At 36.5% G+C, this 16,128-nt stretch overlaps 1 protein-coding gene across 6 annotated transcripts in view; it reads right to left on the bottom strand.

Annotated features, from left to right (window-relative positions):
• The window catches only part of CNKSR2 (connector enhancer of kinase suppressor of Ras 2), a 204,265-nt gene that overhangs the window by 148,331 nt on the left and 39,806 nt on the right, over window positions 1-16,128 (bottom strand). For all 6 annotated transcript variants that reach the window (XM_052673741.1, XM_052673742.1, XM_052673737.1 and 3 more), the window contains exons 3-4: window positions 9,527-9,729; window positions 101-188 (exon numbers count right to left, since the gene is read on the bottom strand). In XM_052673741.1, the coding sequence (XP_052529701.1) occupies window positions 101-188; window positions 9,527-9,729 (291 nt within the window). The remainder of the gene's footprint in view (window positions 1-100; window positions 189-9,526; window positions 9,730-16,128) is intronic.

Below are 16,128 nucleotides of genomic sequence, written 5' to 3'. Positions count from 1 at the left end.
AGACAATAATATAGACAAAGAATAATACATGACAGTGTGCACAAGGTAATGGCCATTTACTATTACAAAAGATTAAATTTCTAAGTAGATGCTCGCATACCTGTTGTACAATTGTTGTCAGCTCCAGACAGAGTTGTATTACGTTATTTCTTGTTACAGAGTAATCTGTCACAGCAGCAAAAGGTGATCTAAAAAGAAAGAAGGAAAAAAAAATGCTCAATGACGCTGTCATATATCCACTTGTTTCAGTGGCTCACAATGAACTTAGCGCCCATAGGACTTTTTTAATGCATTTCTTTTCTAGTGATATTAAAAGCATGGATAATACTAAAATCTATTATTAAAATTGTAAATTGCAGGATACATATCCACGGAAAATGTTCAACTCTCCTTGTTTTTTCTTCCTTAAGAAGCTTCATTTATAGAAGCATAATTTCTCATAGCCTTTCAGCGCATTCCTGAACTACTTTCACACCCCTAGAAAAAACATCCCACATTGCCTTCGGCAGTTGTTTGGGAACGCCATTACTAAAGTGCCATTTTCACCTCTGATATGGATGGTGCACAGATATGAATTGCACCAGGAAAGTATTTCACTGACTCACTGCAATTTCCGGAATCATGTCTGATGTCTAATATAATTACTGGAGGAACTCAAAAGAAGCAAAAGTTTTATCCAAATGAGAATGCCATTTAGAGCCAGAGATGAATCAACACTCAAAAACAGTTACAAAGGCTAAACTGGAGGCACAGCTTAACATCTCCCCACACTGTACCACAGTCAGAAGTGATTGGTGAAATGAAAAATGTAATCCAGCACTTAAAGAAGTCACCTACATGCATCCTACACCATAAACGTCATGTCAGAATGCTTTAAATGATTATCTACCTTGTCTAGAAGCTTGCTTATTTTCTGGAGGCACTGCTAAAACATATTTGGTTAGTGAGGCTGGCAGTCCTCTGATTTCTGTGTTACAAATCTGTCTTAAAATATAAACACAACTTGATCTATTCTGTGTACTCAAGAAGCAGTCAAACTAGGCAGGGCTGGAATTTTCTGCAAGTGAACAGTTCTACTCCATCAGTGTTGCAAATGAGGCTTTTACAGACATTATTACCATCACAAAGATGACATTTCTCCATAATACACTTGCTTCAAACATTTAAAACAAACAAACAAACAAAAAGGTGGCAAAGTACTGTGTGGAATATAATGTCTGAATAAATTAACAACAGATCATGCAGTATATAGATCAACTATTTGAAGAGAAGAGGCTTTTAAATAATCTGGATCACTTGTCCTTTCCCAGTTGTCACAAAATCTGGGAGCATTTATATTCATAAAGAGCTCCTAACTTCCTAATCTAAACCTAAAGACAAGTTGCCAGTACAAAGAACTCTGCTATAAGCATGTCTAAATGAGAACTATGGATACAGTTCTACTGATTGTTAGTAGTTTTCTAAAATTTTTTTGTGTGTGCAAAGTTACTGAACTTTTAGTACAGGCAGATTTTGCCAACAAGCCCATGTGAATTTTATCTTGTTCTAGTGCTCTCTTTCTTCTCCAGAATTTTAAATCCTGCCCTGATGGTTCAAAAAATGACATGAACTCTGAGGCGCATACTCAAGACAAGTAGCTTTAATTTGATGTAATACATTATACAACAAAAATTTTTTTTTTCTACCTTTATTTTCTAGGGAATTTAAAAATAAAATTACAGAAATAAGAAGTCTGGCAGAGTTTAAGAACCATATAAGCAAGCAGACAGTAGAATCTTGGTACGTAGCATGTAGATAAGTTCTGAAAGGTGCCTGACAAAAGCCATTTGACACAGAGCTGTAATCAAAATTGAAAATGCAAGTTTTAAACTGTACAGTACATACAAACTACATAGCAGGTTTACCTACAGTTACAGAGTATTACTGAAGTTCAGTTGATATGAGAGCTTATTAAAGGATGAAAGCTGACTGTATTTCTTGGTTATGAATGATCATCGTGTTTTAAAAAAAAATAAAAAAAAATAGTGCATTAGCCAAAATGTACAAAAACACCCTTTTTCCCCTTTTAAAATTGTGGCTGTCGAGGTTTTATATCTACCTGAAACCTTTAAAAAGGTCATGTTAACTTATGAACTCATTTTTACTTAAAATGAATGAAATCAAACCAGCAAATGGCATTCTTTTACTTTAAGTATGGATGTTAATACAATTTGATCCTCAAATTACACAACTGGAATCTATTTGACATTTCAAAGCCTCCAGCACTGCTCTAAACAAAATCGCATGGTAGGCTTTGGCTTCTAAAACTGTATGATATTCTCTCATACTTTTACAATTTAGTTGGTTTCATGGTTCATGAGGAAAATAATGACATTTTTACCATCATTGCTCTTAGTGAAGAACGTTAGAAATGCCCCAAATAAATTTTAAAGAGGAGGCAAAGAGACTGAGACATTACTCATTTTTATTACACTGAGGTTTACACAGTGAAGATTTACTGAAAACAGCATGGAAAGAAGTGACACATGGGTGGCAGCAGAAGGGAGAAGCTTCCTAAGAAACATAATCCTTATTAAAATATTTTGAGAACTGATTAATTACTTGGAAGGATAAGATGACAGGTCCTTGTTTCCTATGGAAGAGGTAAGCAGTCCTCAAGCTACCTCTTCTGTAGTTCTCTGTAGCTAATAAACTGATTCTCACATGGCAGTCTCTGCCAATGCTTCTATGGGAAATTGCTACAAATTGGACCACTAAAATTGAAATTCCCTCTTCACCCTCTCCCCAGTTCAGTCCACTTCACTGGAGGTAATCAGCACACACATGGACTACTGCAGTAGGCAACTAGGATAGTAGCAAAAACAAAAGCCTCTCCAAGTATATTTACTGTCAAAGGATACTTATTTTGGTAATACATTCTGAACCTCAATTTCAACCATGAAAGTCCAGCAAGATTTGATATAACAAAGCAGTTTCAACATAAACATCAATAGAAAAGTCATTATGGAATCGCTGATTTCATAATAGATACACGGTGAAACACCAAAAACTCCTCTTCATTAATATCTGATTTTAAAATGCATTGTTTCAATACAGTACAGAATTATTGACAGGTCAAACAGAAGTGAAGATAAATCCTACATACACCTTTTCAATTGGCTACTCCAGCACCTTCCTTCTCAAGACTTTAAAAACGTACCAAGTTAGAGGAATTCCTTGTTTAATCAGACCACTTATCTCCACTTTAAAAATATATATGTATTTCTTAAATGGTCTGAACCATTTCCATCAACCTCTAGATTTGATTATTTTCTTTCAAAAGTCTTTTGAGTCTCTTGGACCTTCAATTCTCAGGTACTTCATATGATTACATAGAAGCAAATTCCCTGTGAATAACTACAATATTCAACATGCATTTTGTTCAATTTAGCATTCTTTAAATTAAATAAGAACTAAAAACTATCCTGGTATAAAGGCTATATGCTGTCCCACTTCCTGCTGTGGCATGATCCTTTGCCTTTCACTACCTTGTTTCTCACAGGCTTTTCAAAATCTTTTCCATATACGTTTCCATATTCATTGAACCCTCTTCTCAGTTCCTCTTAAAAATTCATTATTTCTTCCCTCAAAAACTCTCACAGATCTTTTCCTTTTTGCCACACGCACATGAAACGCCTTCATAATGCTACAGCACATGCATGTTTCGTGACCATGCATGCTAGTGATGAGGGAGCCTCTTAATTCTTCCACTATGTGTACCCACATTGTGAACCTGCACCAGGCTAGACTTCATATATACTATTCATGTGTTGTAGACTGAAAGCCACTTGACAGAAAGTGCATTATTTGTGGGGTGAATCACTGAAATGTGGTTTCTCTTTATTTGGGTTTTCATTTGTTTTCCCAGTGCCATCCTTGCACAAACCAGATCTACCTTGTCAAGTAATAATCAAGCACAGCTAACAGTACCATATTGAGTCCCTTAAAGAGGAGGCCTCAAACTAGTAACAGCTTTTGTAAGTAAGAAGTTAGATGCTTGCAAACATTCAAGCCTAATTCTCCCAATAAATAGTCCTCTTTACTTACAATTACAGAAGAGTCACACAATAAACATAAATGAGGCTCATTCACTGAGAACAATGAGACAAAGAAATCCAACAAGACACATTTCACCTACAGTGTAAGAAAATGCATGCACTGTGTCACCATGGTGAAAAGAGGGAGAGTCATATATGAGTGGGAAATGCATTCTCCTAGCACAGTACTTTCATGCAAAGCATATTAAAAGAGTGTGCTGAAGGTGACCACCTAGAATTATTCATATGTAAACAAGAGCATCTACGTAATTGCAGGCTATACTCTGTGCATAACAAAGAATCAGTGAACAGGCTCAGTCTGTTCTGCTATCCAGACTTATGCACTGAAGCACCCAAATGTCCATAACTTCAGGCACAGATTAGAGCCTACCTTAACAGGACTGCCGTATACATACAAATGCTTTGCTAAATATTAGCACAACTTACTAACCTGGGGTTCAGAGTAAAAGAATTATACCTCATCATTCCGTGACTGCCCACAAAAGCTGATCTAAGATATCAGGAATGTCTTTTATTCTGAAATTTTACATTTTGTTACTTCTCTCAGCAATTTGACCTGCCTCTTTTATAGGACCAACAATTTCTATTTGCAGTAGGACTTTTTGTTCATTCATGTGCTGTTTTGCTCACGTATCAGACCAGAGATAGCAATGGTAAATTAATCAAACTCGTGCATATTTGTCAGCCTGCCAATTTTTCTCCAGCCACAACTCTGAAAGACTGGAACTCGAAAGCTATTTCCACAAGATATCTTTGCTCCTATTACTTCGACTTCAGCCTAAACCATAGCAGCAGTTTAAGATTTTATGGGGATATATGCCAGGGTGAAAAACAAGGGGTACAAGAACACTGCTGTGAAAGTCACACCAAATAGCTGCCCTAACAGACAGCTGAGTCAAAAAGTACAATTAAAAAAAAAAAAAAAAAAAAAAAAAAGTCCAGTGTTCTCTGGCAAATCCTAATCCATGACCATGAAAATCTATAACACAATACCACATGCAAAACTTCCTAGTAGTCGATTATATTTTCTTAACTTTTTAGAAAACAAATGAGATGTGAGAACAGCACAAGAGCTCAGTCTTAATCATAAACGTACTTATAAGCTGCACTAAACTCCAAACTCAAAAAACCTCAGGATAGTTTTCTGGAAACACTGTATCACTAGTTTTCATTTCATACTTTCCTCTGGACAAAAGCTTTGAAGTTTTCACTGTTGTCACTGAAGACGCAAGTGAAACACAAAAAAAAAAAGTAGCTTGATTATCAACATAGAGTGAATTCATAGTGCTTTCAGTTCAATAAAGCCTCAAATGAATGGCACATAATTTAGAAATTTCACAGAGGCAGTGAACACAGATGCACACACAAAGCAACACTCGTAAAAGTGGTTTTATGTAGGACTGTAGGTGCATAAGAATAAAACGTTACCTGGGATTGAAATAAATAAATATGTCTAATTTCTGTTTAATTGCACAGGTACCACTGGACACAGTACTGTACAGAAAAATACACTTCTATGAGGCTAGAGATAGCTTTAAACCATAAAATTGGTTTATTCATGCTTTGAATCCACAGTAATGGACTCACAACAGTAATTCTACTTTAATCATACATTAAAGATTTTCTTTCTATGGCATAACTTAAGTTTAAGTTTGGCTTGAGGGACCTACAACTTCTACCTCAATTCTTATTTTTAGATAACTTGAATGCATTTTTCAATTGCGTTTTTCCTTCATGTTTTCTAATGATTTTCTTTAACTATTTATTCAGTTTATTTTTCAGTTGCTTAACAGTACTCATCTTCCTCTTGCATTTATATCAAATAATCAATTTGCAGAGAAGTAAGTTGCCCAACTTTGAAGGTAATATTACGTGCACCGTTATTCAGAAGATACAAAGAAACATATTCACGGTAACTGTTGAACATAATCTCAGCAAATAAAGTATATTGTATAGAAAGCACTGAGGTTTCAACCTCTTCAGGCTGAAGTGCATGAACCTTGTAAAATGCAGAAGAATTTCCAGGAACCCAGTACACCAAAGAAAAGATTCAGAACGATAGCATCAATTACTATTTCAAAGATTACAAGATACAAGAACTACAGGAACAAAGACTGAAAATAATAACTATCATCTAGCTTGAAGTCTGGATCGCCTGGACAGCTTCTCTCATTATTATCTAATTCCTTAGAAGTATCACTTCACAGCAGAGACATTTAGACGCCAAGTCATTCAGAACAGCAGACAAATAGTTTGTTGCTACAGTGTAGAGTATGTATTTCCATCAGCTTAAGAGCTAAGTTGTGTGTCAAGTGGAAATACATCATGCTTTCAGAAAAGACTCTCAAGATTTTCAAGGAAGCTCAAATCTAAGCACTCAGATGGTTTGCAAAAAAATTGAAGATTAGGGAAGGAGCATAAAATAAAAATTATTAAGACAAAATATTTTTTTGAAGATTTTGTGCTTTGAGAGAGTAAAGGGAAATTGAAATGAGTCTAAAAAGCTTAAGGACATAATCTATTTGTGTGATGACAATTTCTTTGCAGAACATAATTACTAGGGAGTCATTTCATGCCCCTAAAAATTCTCAGCCAACCTCCTTTGAAAACAGCTAGAATTCTCTGCTGAAATTTCCAGTTCCTTAGTGAAATTAATCTTGAAGACCTTAAAATCTCAGCAGTAAAAGCTATCTTAATTTCCAGTAAAAACCTCTATCTGTGACATACATCTGAAAGTACAGCTGCTACAAGCAGAGGTCTGGAACAAAGAGCATTCTTAGATCAGCTCCATACCGTGCCACTATAAGAGCCACAGTGAAAGTAATTCAGCAAATCACAACTTCTACAGTCTGTTTGATAATTGTACCTGGCCTCATGTATCATGGCCATTATAAGCAGCGAACATCCTATGGAAACATCATAAAGGGAGGGCTTGCTTGAGCAGCTGGCAAAGCAGGATTCATATGCTATCATCATCATTCCCCCCGCATAAAAAAACCTCATCATTGCATTTCTAGGCAGTGTGAAGCTGCTGCTGGCTGCATTTTCCCTGTGTGACCTGTGAGGCAAATCGACACAGGGACAATGGAGAATGGATGTTACTATAGAGTGGAGAATGGATGTTACTATAGAGTGGATAACCCTAATAACTAATTTATACCTCCAAATGGTTTTCTCTTCCATCTCATACCCTACAGACGGAACTGGTGTTAGGCACCAACCAAAAGAATTCAGATTTGGCCCAGATTTTATAGCAATAGCTGTGCAGAATGAAATTAAATCTACGTCCCTGACTTCAGATATTTAATATCTAAAATCTTACTATCTCCCCCTAGTGGCCCCAACATCTGCTCAGAAAAAAATGTAATTAGCAGACTGCTGTTGTACTTCAGATGTTCCATCTTCCTGAGAAAGATAAATTCATTGGCCTGCTCTCACTCCAGCTTGGGGATTTCACAAAAAAGGAAGAACAAACCTAAACAAGAAAGCTTCACATTCTCATAAATCAGAATCGACTTAAAATGTTACAGAAAACATTTGGCAGCACTACATGTTTAGGCTACGCAGAACATTAGAGGCACTTTCTCAGAAATCTGAATAAAATTAATACATTGCTTCAAGGAAGCCTCATTTGCACGCTAAACACAACATTGCTAAAAGCTTTCACCATTGCTGCCTTAATTTTTAATTTCTTGGAACTCCTTGGTTTGATCAGCTTCAGATAAATGCATAAGTCATTTTGCAATTCATTTGAGAGTAAGATTCACATACACTTAAAAAAAACCAAAACATTTCAGAGATCTTTCTTCACCAACACTACAACTAACCAGTTTACAGGAATACATTCACACATTAGCACTCAGATGCAAGCAATTTTTTTTTTTTTTTTTTTAAATTTTACTGTTATTTGATCAGCCTTCCAGAAAAAAACAAACTAGTTGGCAGAACAATAACTTTTTTCCAGTGTTAAATATACATGAAAATCTACTTTTTAATTTCAGACTATTGAATGCAAAATATTATTTTCAATTCTTTATCCATTGTCCACAATTTAGATGAGAAAACAATCAAGGTCTTTTCTAAATGGAACAAAGTCCCAAACACTGATGTGCTTATGCAGAACATGATTTCATACTATTCCTTCTGTTTTAAAACTCAGAATGATACGCTATTCTCTGCCAAAAATTGTTTGCAGGAAAAAAAACAAACAACACGAGGACTACAGGTCTTCCAGGTCAAAGCAATAAGTTAGAGGTAAAGCTAAAAACAAATTCCCAATTCTTCAACTTCCAGTACCTAACTCTTCCCACAACGCTTAATCATTTCTCTGCATATCTAATGTTATGTGCCCAGGTAGAAACGCAGGAGCACATCTTCAATTTTGAAATCTAAAGGAAGGCTAGAAAGGAAGGTAGAAACTCTGGTAGTTGGAGTCTACTGAATAAAAGAGTTTAAATTTCAGTTAGGAAATGGAAGAGATTCCTGTTTCACCTTACCCTTTCATAGGGAAATCAATTATGAGACAGGAGCTATCAATTAGATACAACACAGCAAAACCCAGAGAAGTAAACCAAAACAGCTCCATTGGATTCTAAGAACTACACAGAACTCGTACTCTGAAAAAACTTCAGCTGCTGGGTAAAAAAAAAAATAATTAGATACTCACTAAAGGCACATCTTGCAAATCAGGGTAAGCATTTTATTTTTCATGATAAAAATGCACTGTGATGCATTCTCATAAAGACAGGGAGACTCATTTCAACCACTTCAGGAGTTTACATGATCATCTTAAATACCCGCTTATGACTATTTCTATCACTAGAAAATTATCAATGCAGGTATACTAAAGGAGAGCAGTTAACCCTGCTCTCACATATTTTCTAGCTAATAAAACAAGAATATAAGCCCATTCCAGCTGCATCTACAGTTCTGAGGTATTTCACTGCAGTTAAAAAAAAAAAAAAAAAAAAAAAAAAAAAGCACCAATAGTAATTAAAAACACAACTAACATAAACTGCAAGACCACACACACACACAGTAAAAGTCTATATTTACACATACATTATGAAACGTATGACTACAGTTTCGTCAGTTTGATTTTGTCAGAGCAAAGAATTTGATTTATGCAGGTCAATGTATTATTCTATATTCTTAACAAAATATGCAAAAGTCCTAATCATGTCAGCATGGTGCTATACTGTATTTCCAGAAATGTGTAGGATTGCAGGGAATTTGGAAGTATTGTAATGTTATCAGAATCATGTACTGACAGTTAAATAACAAGGAAAAAAAAACTGCCACAAAGTTCTTCTTAGAATTTGTGAGTGGATTCTGCTACTGTGTAAATGTCTATGTTATGTTTTTTAAAGAGGCTGGGTTTTCAGCATGTCCATGAACTGGTTACCTGTGACACATATGGGATATTTTACCTGTCCAACCAAGCCAGGAGACTTTTAGCAGCTCCAATGAGATCCACTACTGATGTCAGAAAATCATTTGGTAATTTGCGGCTGGTCCTTCCATCATAGTGACCACTTCTCCTCCTCCCAGTGATGAAGTTCTGCAGATTTTTGGCAGATGCATTCAGTTTGTGTGAAAGAGTTTTCAGATTTTCTGTTTCCAAACCATAGTTCTGAAATTAAAATAGAAAAAAAAAAAAAAAAAAAAACAGAAAAAGAAACTTAGCCGTGCTACTGAACATGAAGTACTGAGAACAGCAAGACTGATCTCCTTCAAAACTTAACCATTCCCAATAATTAAGGTATAAATACACCCACTCATTAGATTTTAAATGTATGGCATGTTCTGTTTCTAAAGTGCATAAAAATAGAACAAAAGAAGAACAGAATTATGAGTGATCTTTTAGATGGTTTAAGTAAGCTAAGAAAAAAAAATCTCTTTCTAGTCTGGAGAATTGATTTTCCAAGCAGTAGACCCAGTAGTTCTCTCAGTAAATCTGACAGTTACAGAGCAGCCCCTTCTGCCTTCAGTCTCACTGATTCCTAAGACCATGTAAGAAAAGAGGGCTTGCAATTAGCAAAAGCAAACAGTATGAACACAGTGTAATATCAGATTGCTTTTATTGGAAGCATGTTTATTATCTTTTTTTTTAATTCTTGTTAGCAGCAGAAGACCAGCATAATCACAGACCAAAAAACACAGTGCTACTTTGCTCAAAGTCTGTCTTGCCCATTTAGAGCTGTAAACTTTGCTTCCACTTAAGACACAGCTCCTTAAGCTGAAATTACAGTCCACTACTATGCAGCAGATACAAAAACAATTTTGCAGAAATATTAACAAATACTACTTGAAAATCCTTCAAATGCACTGAAATGGCACTAGAGAATATCCTAATTTAATGTTCTATTACAATTTATTACAGAAACAGAAGCAATTTGATAATTCTAAAATAGATGTTTTCCTCACAAATGCAAAGAGTACTAGCATTATTTAAAAAGAGATCTTTTCTTCCTATTTTAAATAAATATGCAACTGTGGAGACTTGAGCTTATCATTACCACAAGAGATGGGACTGCTAAAAGTTCTCCTTGCCTAAAATACATCACAGGGTTATGATGTGGCATGGCTACAATTTCATCTGAGGTAAGAGCTACTTGCTACTAACCAAGGTGGATGAAACAGGATGCAAAAAAACTGCCTCAGCTATACACAAAAAAACCCACATTTCCTAACAACACTCCCTCTCTCTCATCCCAGACTCCCTGGTTTGGTCACCATACTAATCTGTCTATGAGAAGGGATGTGTTTACCAATTCCAGTCTAAGACTACTGAAGCTTATTACTGTGATTTTTATTTTTTTTTCCTACAGGCAAGGATTTTTTTTTCCTCTCTTGTCTGTAGGAAAAAAAAAATTAAAAAAAAGATTATTTCCAGCAGTTGTCATTCTCCTAATCCACACCATTTACTAAATCAACTTATCTACTCTTTAATTATATAGGGACTCCAGGAAGATTACATTGTCATAAGACCCAGTAAACACAGAGCCCCTAACCCTTCCACAGTCCTAATCCCAGGACAATGCTGAAATACTGCGGAAAACAGAGACTTCAGAATATGGCTTGGATGTATCTCCCACCCACATCCTTTCATACCTGTAAATTGAACACACTTAATAAGGAGTCACTACAATGTCAGTCATTTTTCCCACTTTGGGACTCAGCTTAAGAGGGAAACAAGCATATGCTAAGATTGCATTTTAAAAATCTCTACAGCAATATCTGAGAACATCGTATTTTAGCTAACAAATGGCTTTGTGGGAATGTTTATAACTGCACAGTTTCTGCGTAGGCACTGTCCGTTGCCACCTCATTCAGTTTCCAATTAGACAGTCGGTGCATTTGGGCAATGACTTTAAATATTCTATAGCAATTATACAACAGATAGAATTAGGCCATAAATTAAAAATTTACAAGATGAAAACAATAGATTAGGAAAGAAAAGTAAAAGATACTTTGTTGTGCAGTTAAGCGGCTCGTAATTAATAACTTATTAAATCCGCCCAAATTAAAGAGATAAACATCAAATAAAAACAAATTTGTTTTTCCTGCAGTTTTCTGTGGTTGCTGTGGTTGAAAGAGCTTGATGAAAATGTAGGGCTCAGGAATAAGCTGGAACAACAATAAATAGAACAAGTTTTTTTTAATTTCCCTTCTTCTTGAGCATCTAGCTTGTTTGGGTGAAGTAATTAATCAGAAAATAAATTAAGTCTACTCTGTACAAAAAATATGTCAAGGAAAGTTTCTTACAAATCACCTTTCTTGAGCAAACTCAGAAAAGCAAGCCTACCACAAGACAACATGTATTTACAGTCATGCTCACATTCCCAAACACTGAGAGGAATGACTGCAAGCTACAGCCCTGTCATAGGTCTCCTCATGAAATTTCCTTCTTTCTGATGCACAGAAAAGCAGAATTTCTTAATTAAGGTGTTTGTCAGTGGGAAGCCAGTGGTTATCCAAATACTGTGCTCACATTCACCCTCAGCAACTTGAGTTCTGTCACACAGCACCTCTAACTCTTGTCACACTCCAGGTGCCTCAGTATTACTGTAGCTTTCACAACAGGGCCTGTATTTCAAGTTTCCTAATCCCGTGGCACTATTCCTTCTGTAATCCAGGGGAAAGTGCTGGAAGGGCTGCCACAAGCCACGCCAACCAAGGGTGCACTGATCCCGAGCCAAAGCTGGGCACAGGGCCCACAGATGGATGCCTACGCCACAGATGGATGTCCATGCCAAGGCCCAGGCTTCAACCTGAAGCTCTCCCTTGACAGCCCTGAATTACTTCACCTCTTTTTTCCTCCATCCTCCTCTCTTCTGCCTGACCTGCACCTTGCCAGTTCAGAGAGGCGAGCAGTGGGTAGCACCCAGCAATGATGGGCTGTGCCTACTGCAGCAGAAGCTCAGGTCAAAAACACCCAGGCCTCTAGTCCCAGCAGAAAGAAAATCATCATCAGTAAAACTAAAACAGTGAGCAAGACAGTCAAAAAAGTATTCTGTGACAGAATAACAGGACACATTTGCATATATGCTTCTTTAGAAAAGCAGCTCCTATAAAAGCTTAGTAGTCTCATTGATGTTTCGAGTGATGACTACGTACAAATATATTCTCTTTCCTTTTTGAGACATCTTTTTTCACACTCAGATACATGGAAATGAAGGGACAATGTTAATGACCACAAAGTCTGTGTCCAGATACATTCACCAATACTTCATGTTTTCTTACTGCAAAAAACAGAGGGGTTCAGTTGGTATCTAAGCTGCATTCAATTTAATCATTCATTAGGAATGGTGCTGGTTTTGGCACAGCCTCCACCTGCAGTATGAGACAGATATAGGCAGGGGTGTAAAACAGATATAAATTTCATGCAGAGTAATACAACGGCTGCTCTGAAAGTAAAGCCTCCTATTTTAATATGTTGGCCCATGTCAGAGGCAGGTGTTGGTGGTATGGCAAGAAGAGGCTGAATCTTCCAAACAATATTATGCTATATTGTGTTGCTGCATGACAGAAGGCAGCAGAGAGGCAGTCTGACACAATCACATCTGACATGGAAGTACAGATGAAGAAAAGAAGTGGAACTGAATTCCTCCATGCAGAAAAGATTGTACCCGCTGACACTGACACTTGCATAATGCTGATAGAAACCCAACAGTGGCTGCAAGCACAGTGAATCAGCAGGTGGTGTTTCAGCAGTAGCAACAGCAGATCACCTCCGCTAGTGCAAATTTTTATAAGCTCAACATGCAGACTCTCATTCATTGCTTGTGAAAGTACATAGCTAATGGTGGTGACTATGTAAAAAAAAGAAAAAAAAAGAAGAAGAAGAAAAAAAAAAAGGCGTTCAGGCGTTCTTTACGTGAAAATTTGCTTTACCAAATAGAGTTATTGTTCTCCTTGTAGTTCTGGTAGTTTCCGTAGAGGCATTACTTTTGGAGCAAGCTACATATTTTTGGGCAGCTCTGTTTAAAGAAGCCTTCAATTAGAAGGCTCCTAGAACAGCAGCCAAGCTAACAAAATCCCCACTTGATATATCACTAATATTTCCCGTCCTCATTAAAAAAAAATAATATTAATAAAAATAAAAAAATCCAATGTGTCATGTGTTTCAATACTGGGGAAAAGGTTGTTCAAATAATTACTGCCAAGTTCGGTCATACTTTATATGCAATTAAATACTATTAATAATATGCTACTTGTAGACATACAGTGTTTATCTCTAAGCAACGTAAAAAGATAATTGCAGGCAAAGATGACAATTCTTTTGTTTTTCCCTACTCTGTATTTAGCCCACACTAACGCAAGTTATAGTGTCATTAGCCAAGATAAACTTATAGTCATTGAAAGAAGCATAAAGCAATCTGTGTGCTTGTAGAGATTACTAGCAGTAAGGCAAATCTATACATCTGCTTTCTCAATGAGGAGCCACAAAGGAAGAGTCTCTTCAGAGACACCACACCTGAACAGAAATGGCTCTAATGGCATCTTTTCTCACAATCACAAAACAAGAACTTGATGAAGCTTAAGTGAAATAGCTTGTCAGCAGGTGTTTGAGAGAAAGGTGGTGAGAACTATTAATAGGCATTTTACCTACTAATTACTTTTCTGTGGATTCACATGGTAGTGATGAATTGTAGCTCTTTTCTTTGCATGCTGACAAGCAGCAGCGTAACTAGTGATTAATTTTGATTTTTTATTGGTGGGGAAAGCCAGCCTAGCCCTCTCTCTCTGCCCATCCATCCTTTCATCAGCATCACAGGCTAGAAAGAGAGTTAAGTTACTAAACTTTGGAAGTGAAATGAACTTTTGGGGGCAAGTTTGATAAATAACTAAAAAATAAAAATATCAGATCAGAGCTCAATTTCTTCTTTCATTAAATTCACTTAAGCCTTTATAGCAGGTAAGTACATCTCATATTGCTAATACTGGTTAGAAAGGAGAGCATTTCTATCTCATACAGTGCTAACAATTTCTGCTGGCTCAGACATGGTGACTAGAGGCTGCTGACACACTTCAGAGTATGCCACCACTGTTGCAGTGCAACACAAAGACATAAAAATGTCAAGTTCAAGTATCAAGAGAATTCCATGTCTGAATTCATCACAATATACTATATAGACATACTCACACTCCAACTACCAAATCCAAAAATCTCTTACAACATGTGTCCTGATCGGAACTTTTTATGAATCCACAAAAACCTACATATCCATATACACAAAGGCCACATTACGTTCAAGAACATCATATGATTCCCACAAACAATCCAAGAGAGAAAAATGAGCATATGGTTCTCTCTGCCCCTCTCTTTAAATAGCTGGTTCTTCTCTTTCAGCCCAGAAAGCTGCTGGAAGCCATATGGAGTGCAAGGCATTACGTGACCAGTGTTGATTCTCACTGAATTGACGCAAGATGGGAACCAAGGCTACTACTGCAACACTGATTAACTGGGACAAAAGGAAAAGAAGACGAGCACAGCAGACACCAGTGCTTACTTCAATCAGCTCTGCTGCCCCCTTGGAGAAAGGCTGCTCTTACTGTACAAACTACAGAAGGTAAAGGATTATGGTGACAAATATTTGCCACAGAACAATAAGCATTATTTTTTAAAGAAGGAGAACAAAGTTGCAATCTCCTGAAAAGACAAATATTACAGTCTAGGTTGCTGTATACTCTATAATATATGTGTTAGGAAATAAAACATCTCAATTATGCTTGGTGTCTTCAATTAGTTTGGACAGCAATCACAAGGATGAATTCAAGTTTTATTTCTAACACAATTTTTCCCCCCCTTATTCACAGACTGATGCAGAAGTTGCAGGTAAAAATAGCATAAGGCTATAGAAGTGGAGTTAAGATAACATAGGCAAGTTTACATTTGTTCCTCACTATTTTTCAGAGCTCTCATCTTCCAAATTTAATTATTGAGACACATGTCTGCATGTAATATTCATTGCTTTTAAACAAGCAAACTGGAAATGACAAAGTTCACAGTCCTCTATTCCTAGGAAGCCTGCAGAAGTTCTTAATAATAATCAAAATCTCAATAATAATCAAAACTGCATCACAGGGATACCATGGCACATGGCAGCCATTTCAAAGCCATGGCTCAGAATTTGGGGTGCTAAAATTTTCCCATGAAAAATTCTAATCTTCTCCTTCAAAGTTGTTTTTAAACTAAGTAAAATCCATCCCCTTCTGAACCTCATTCTCGAAAGCATTTGGCTAAACACATCCCACAAATTATGAGGCAGTTTACAAGATCAAAGTTGTGAACGACTGAGAACACAGCTTGTCATATGGATGGTGCCTTATGTAACTTTGTACCTCATCAGCTCTGCCTACAGCATTTCTACATATATTTCTAACAACCTTTCTTCCAGAATCATGAAATGCCAACCCTAAGGTTGTCCCTCCTTGGAATAGCACTGACATATGGGACAATGCACAGTCCATACAGATTTCATAAGTAGAAAACAAATACATAAGGAAACGAAGCCAGAACATTCAA

This window comes from Tympanuchus pallidicinctus, unplaced genomic scaffold (assembly GCF_026119805.1).
Source record: "Tympanuchus pallidicinctus isolate F22 unplaced genomic scaffold, pur_lepc_1.0 scaffold14, whole genome shotgun sequence".
Classification (NCBI taxonomy): Eukaryota; Metazoa; Chordata; class Aves; order Galliformes; family Phasianidae; genus Tympanuchus; species Tympanuchus pallidicinctus.
This window is presented reverse-complemented; position numbering and strand designations above follow the sequence as displayed.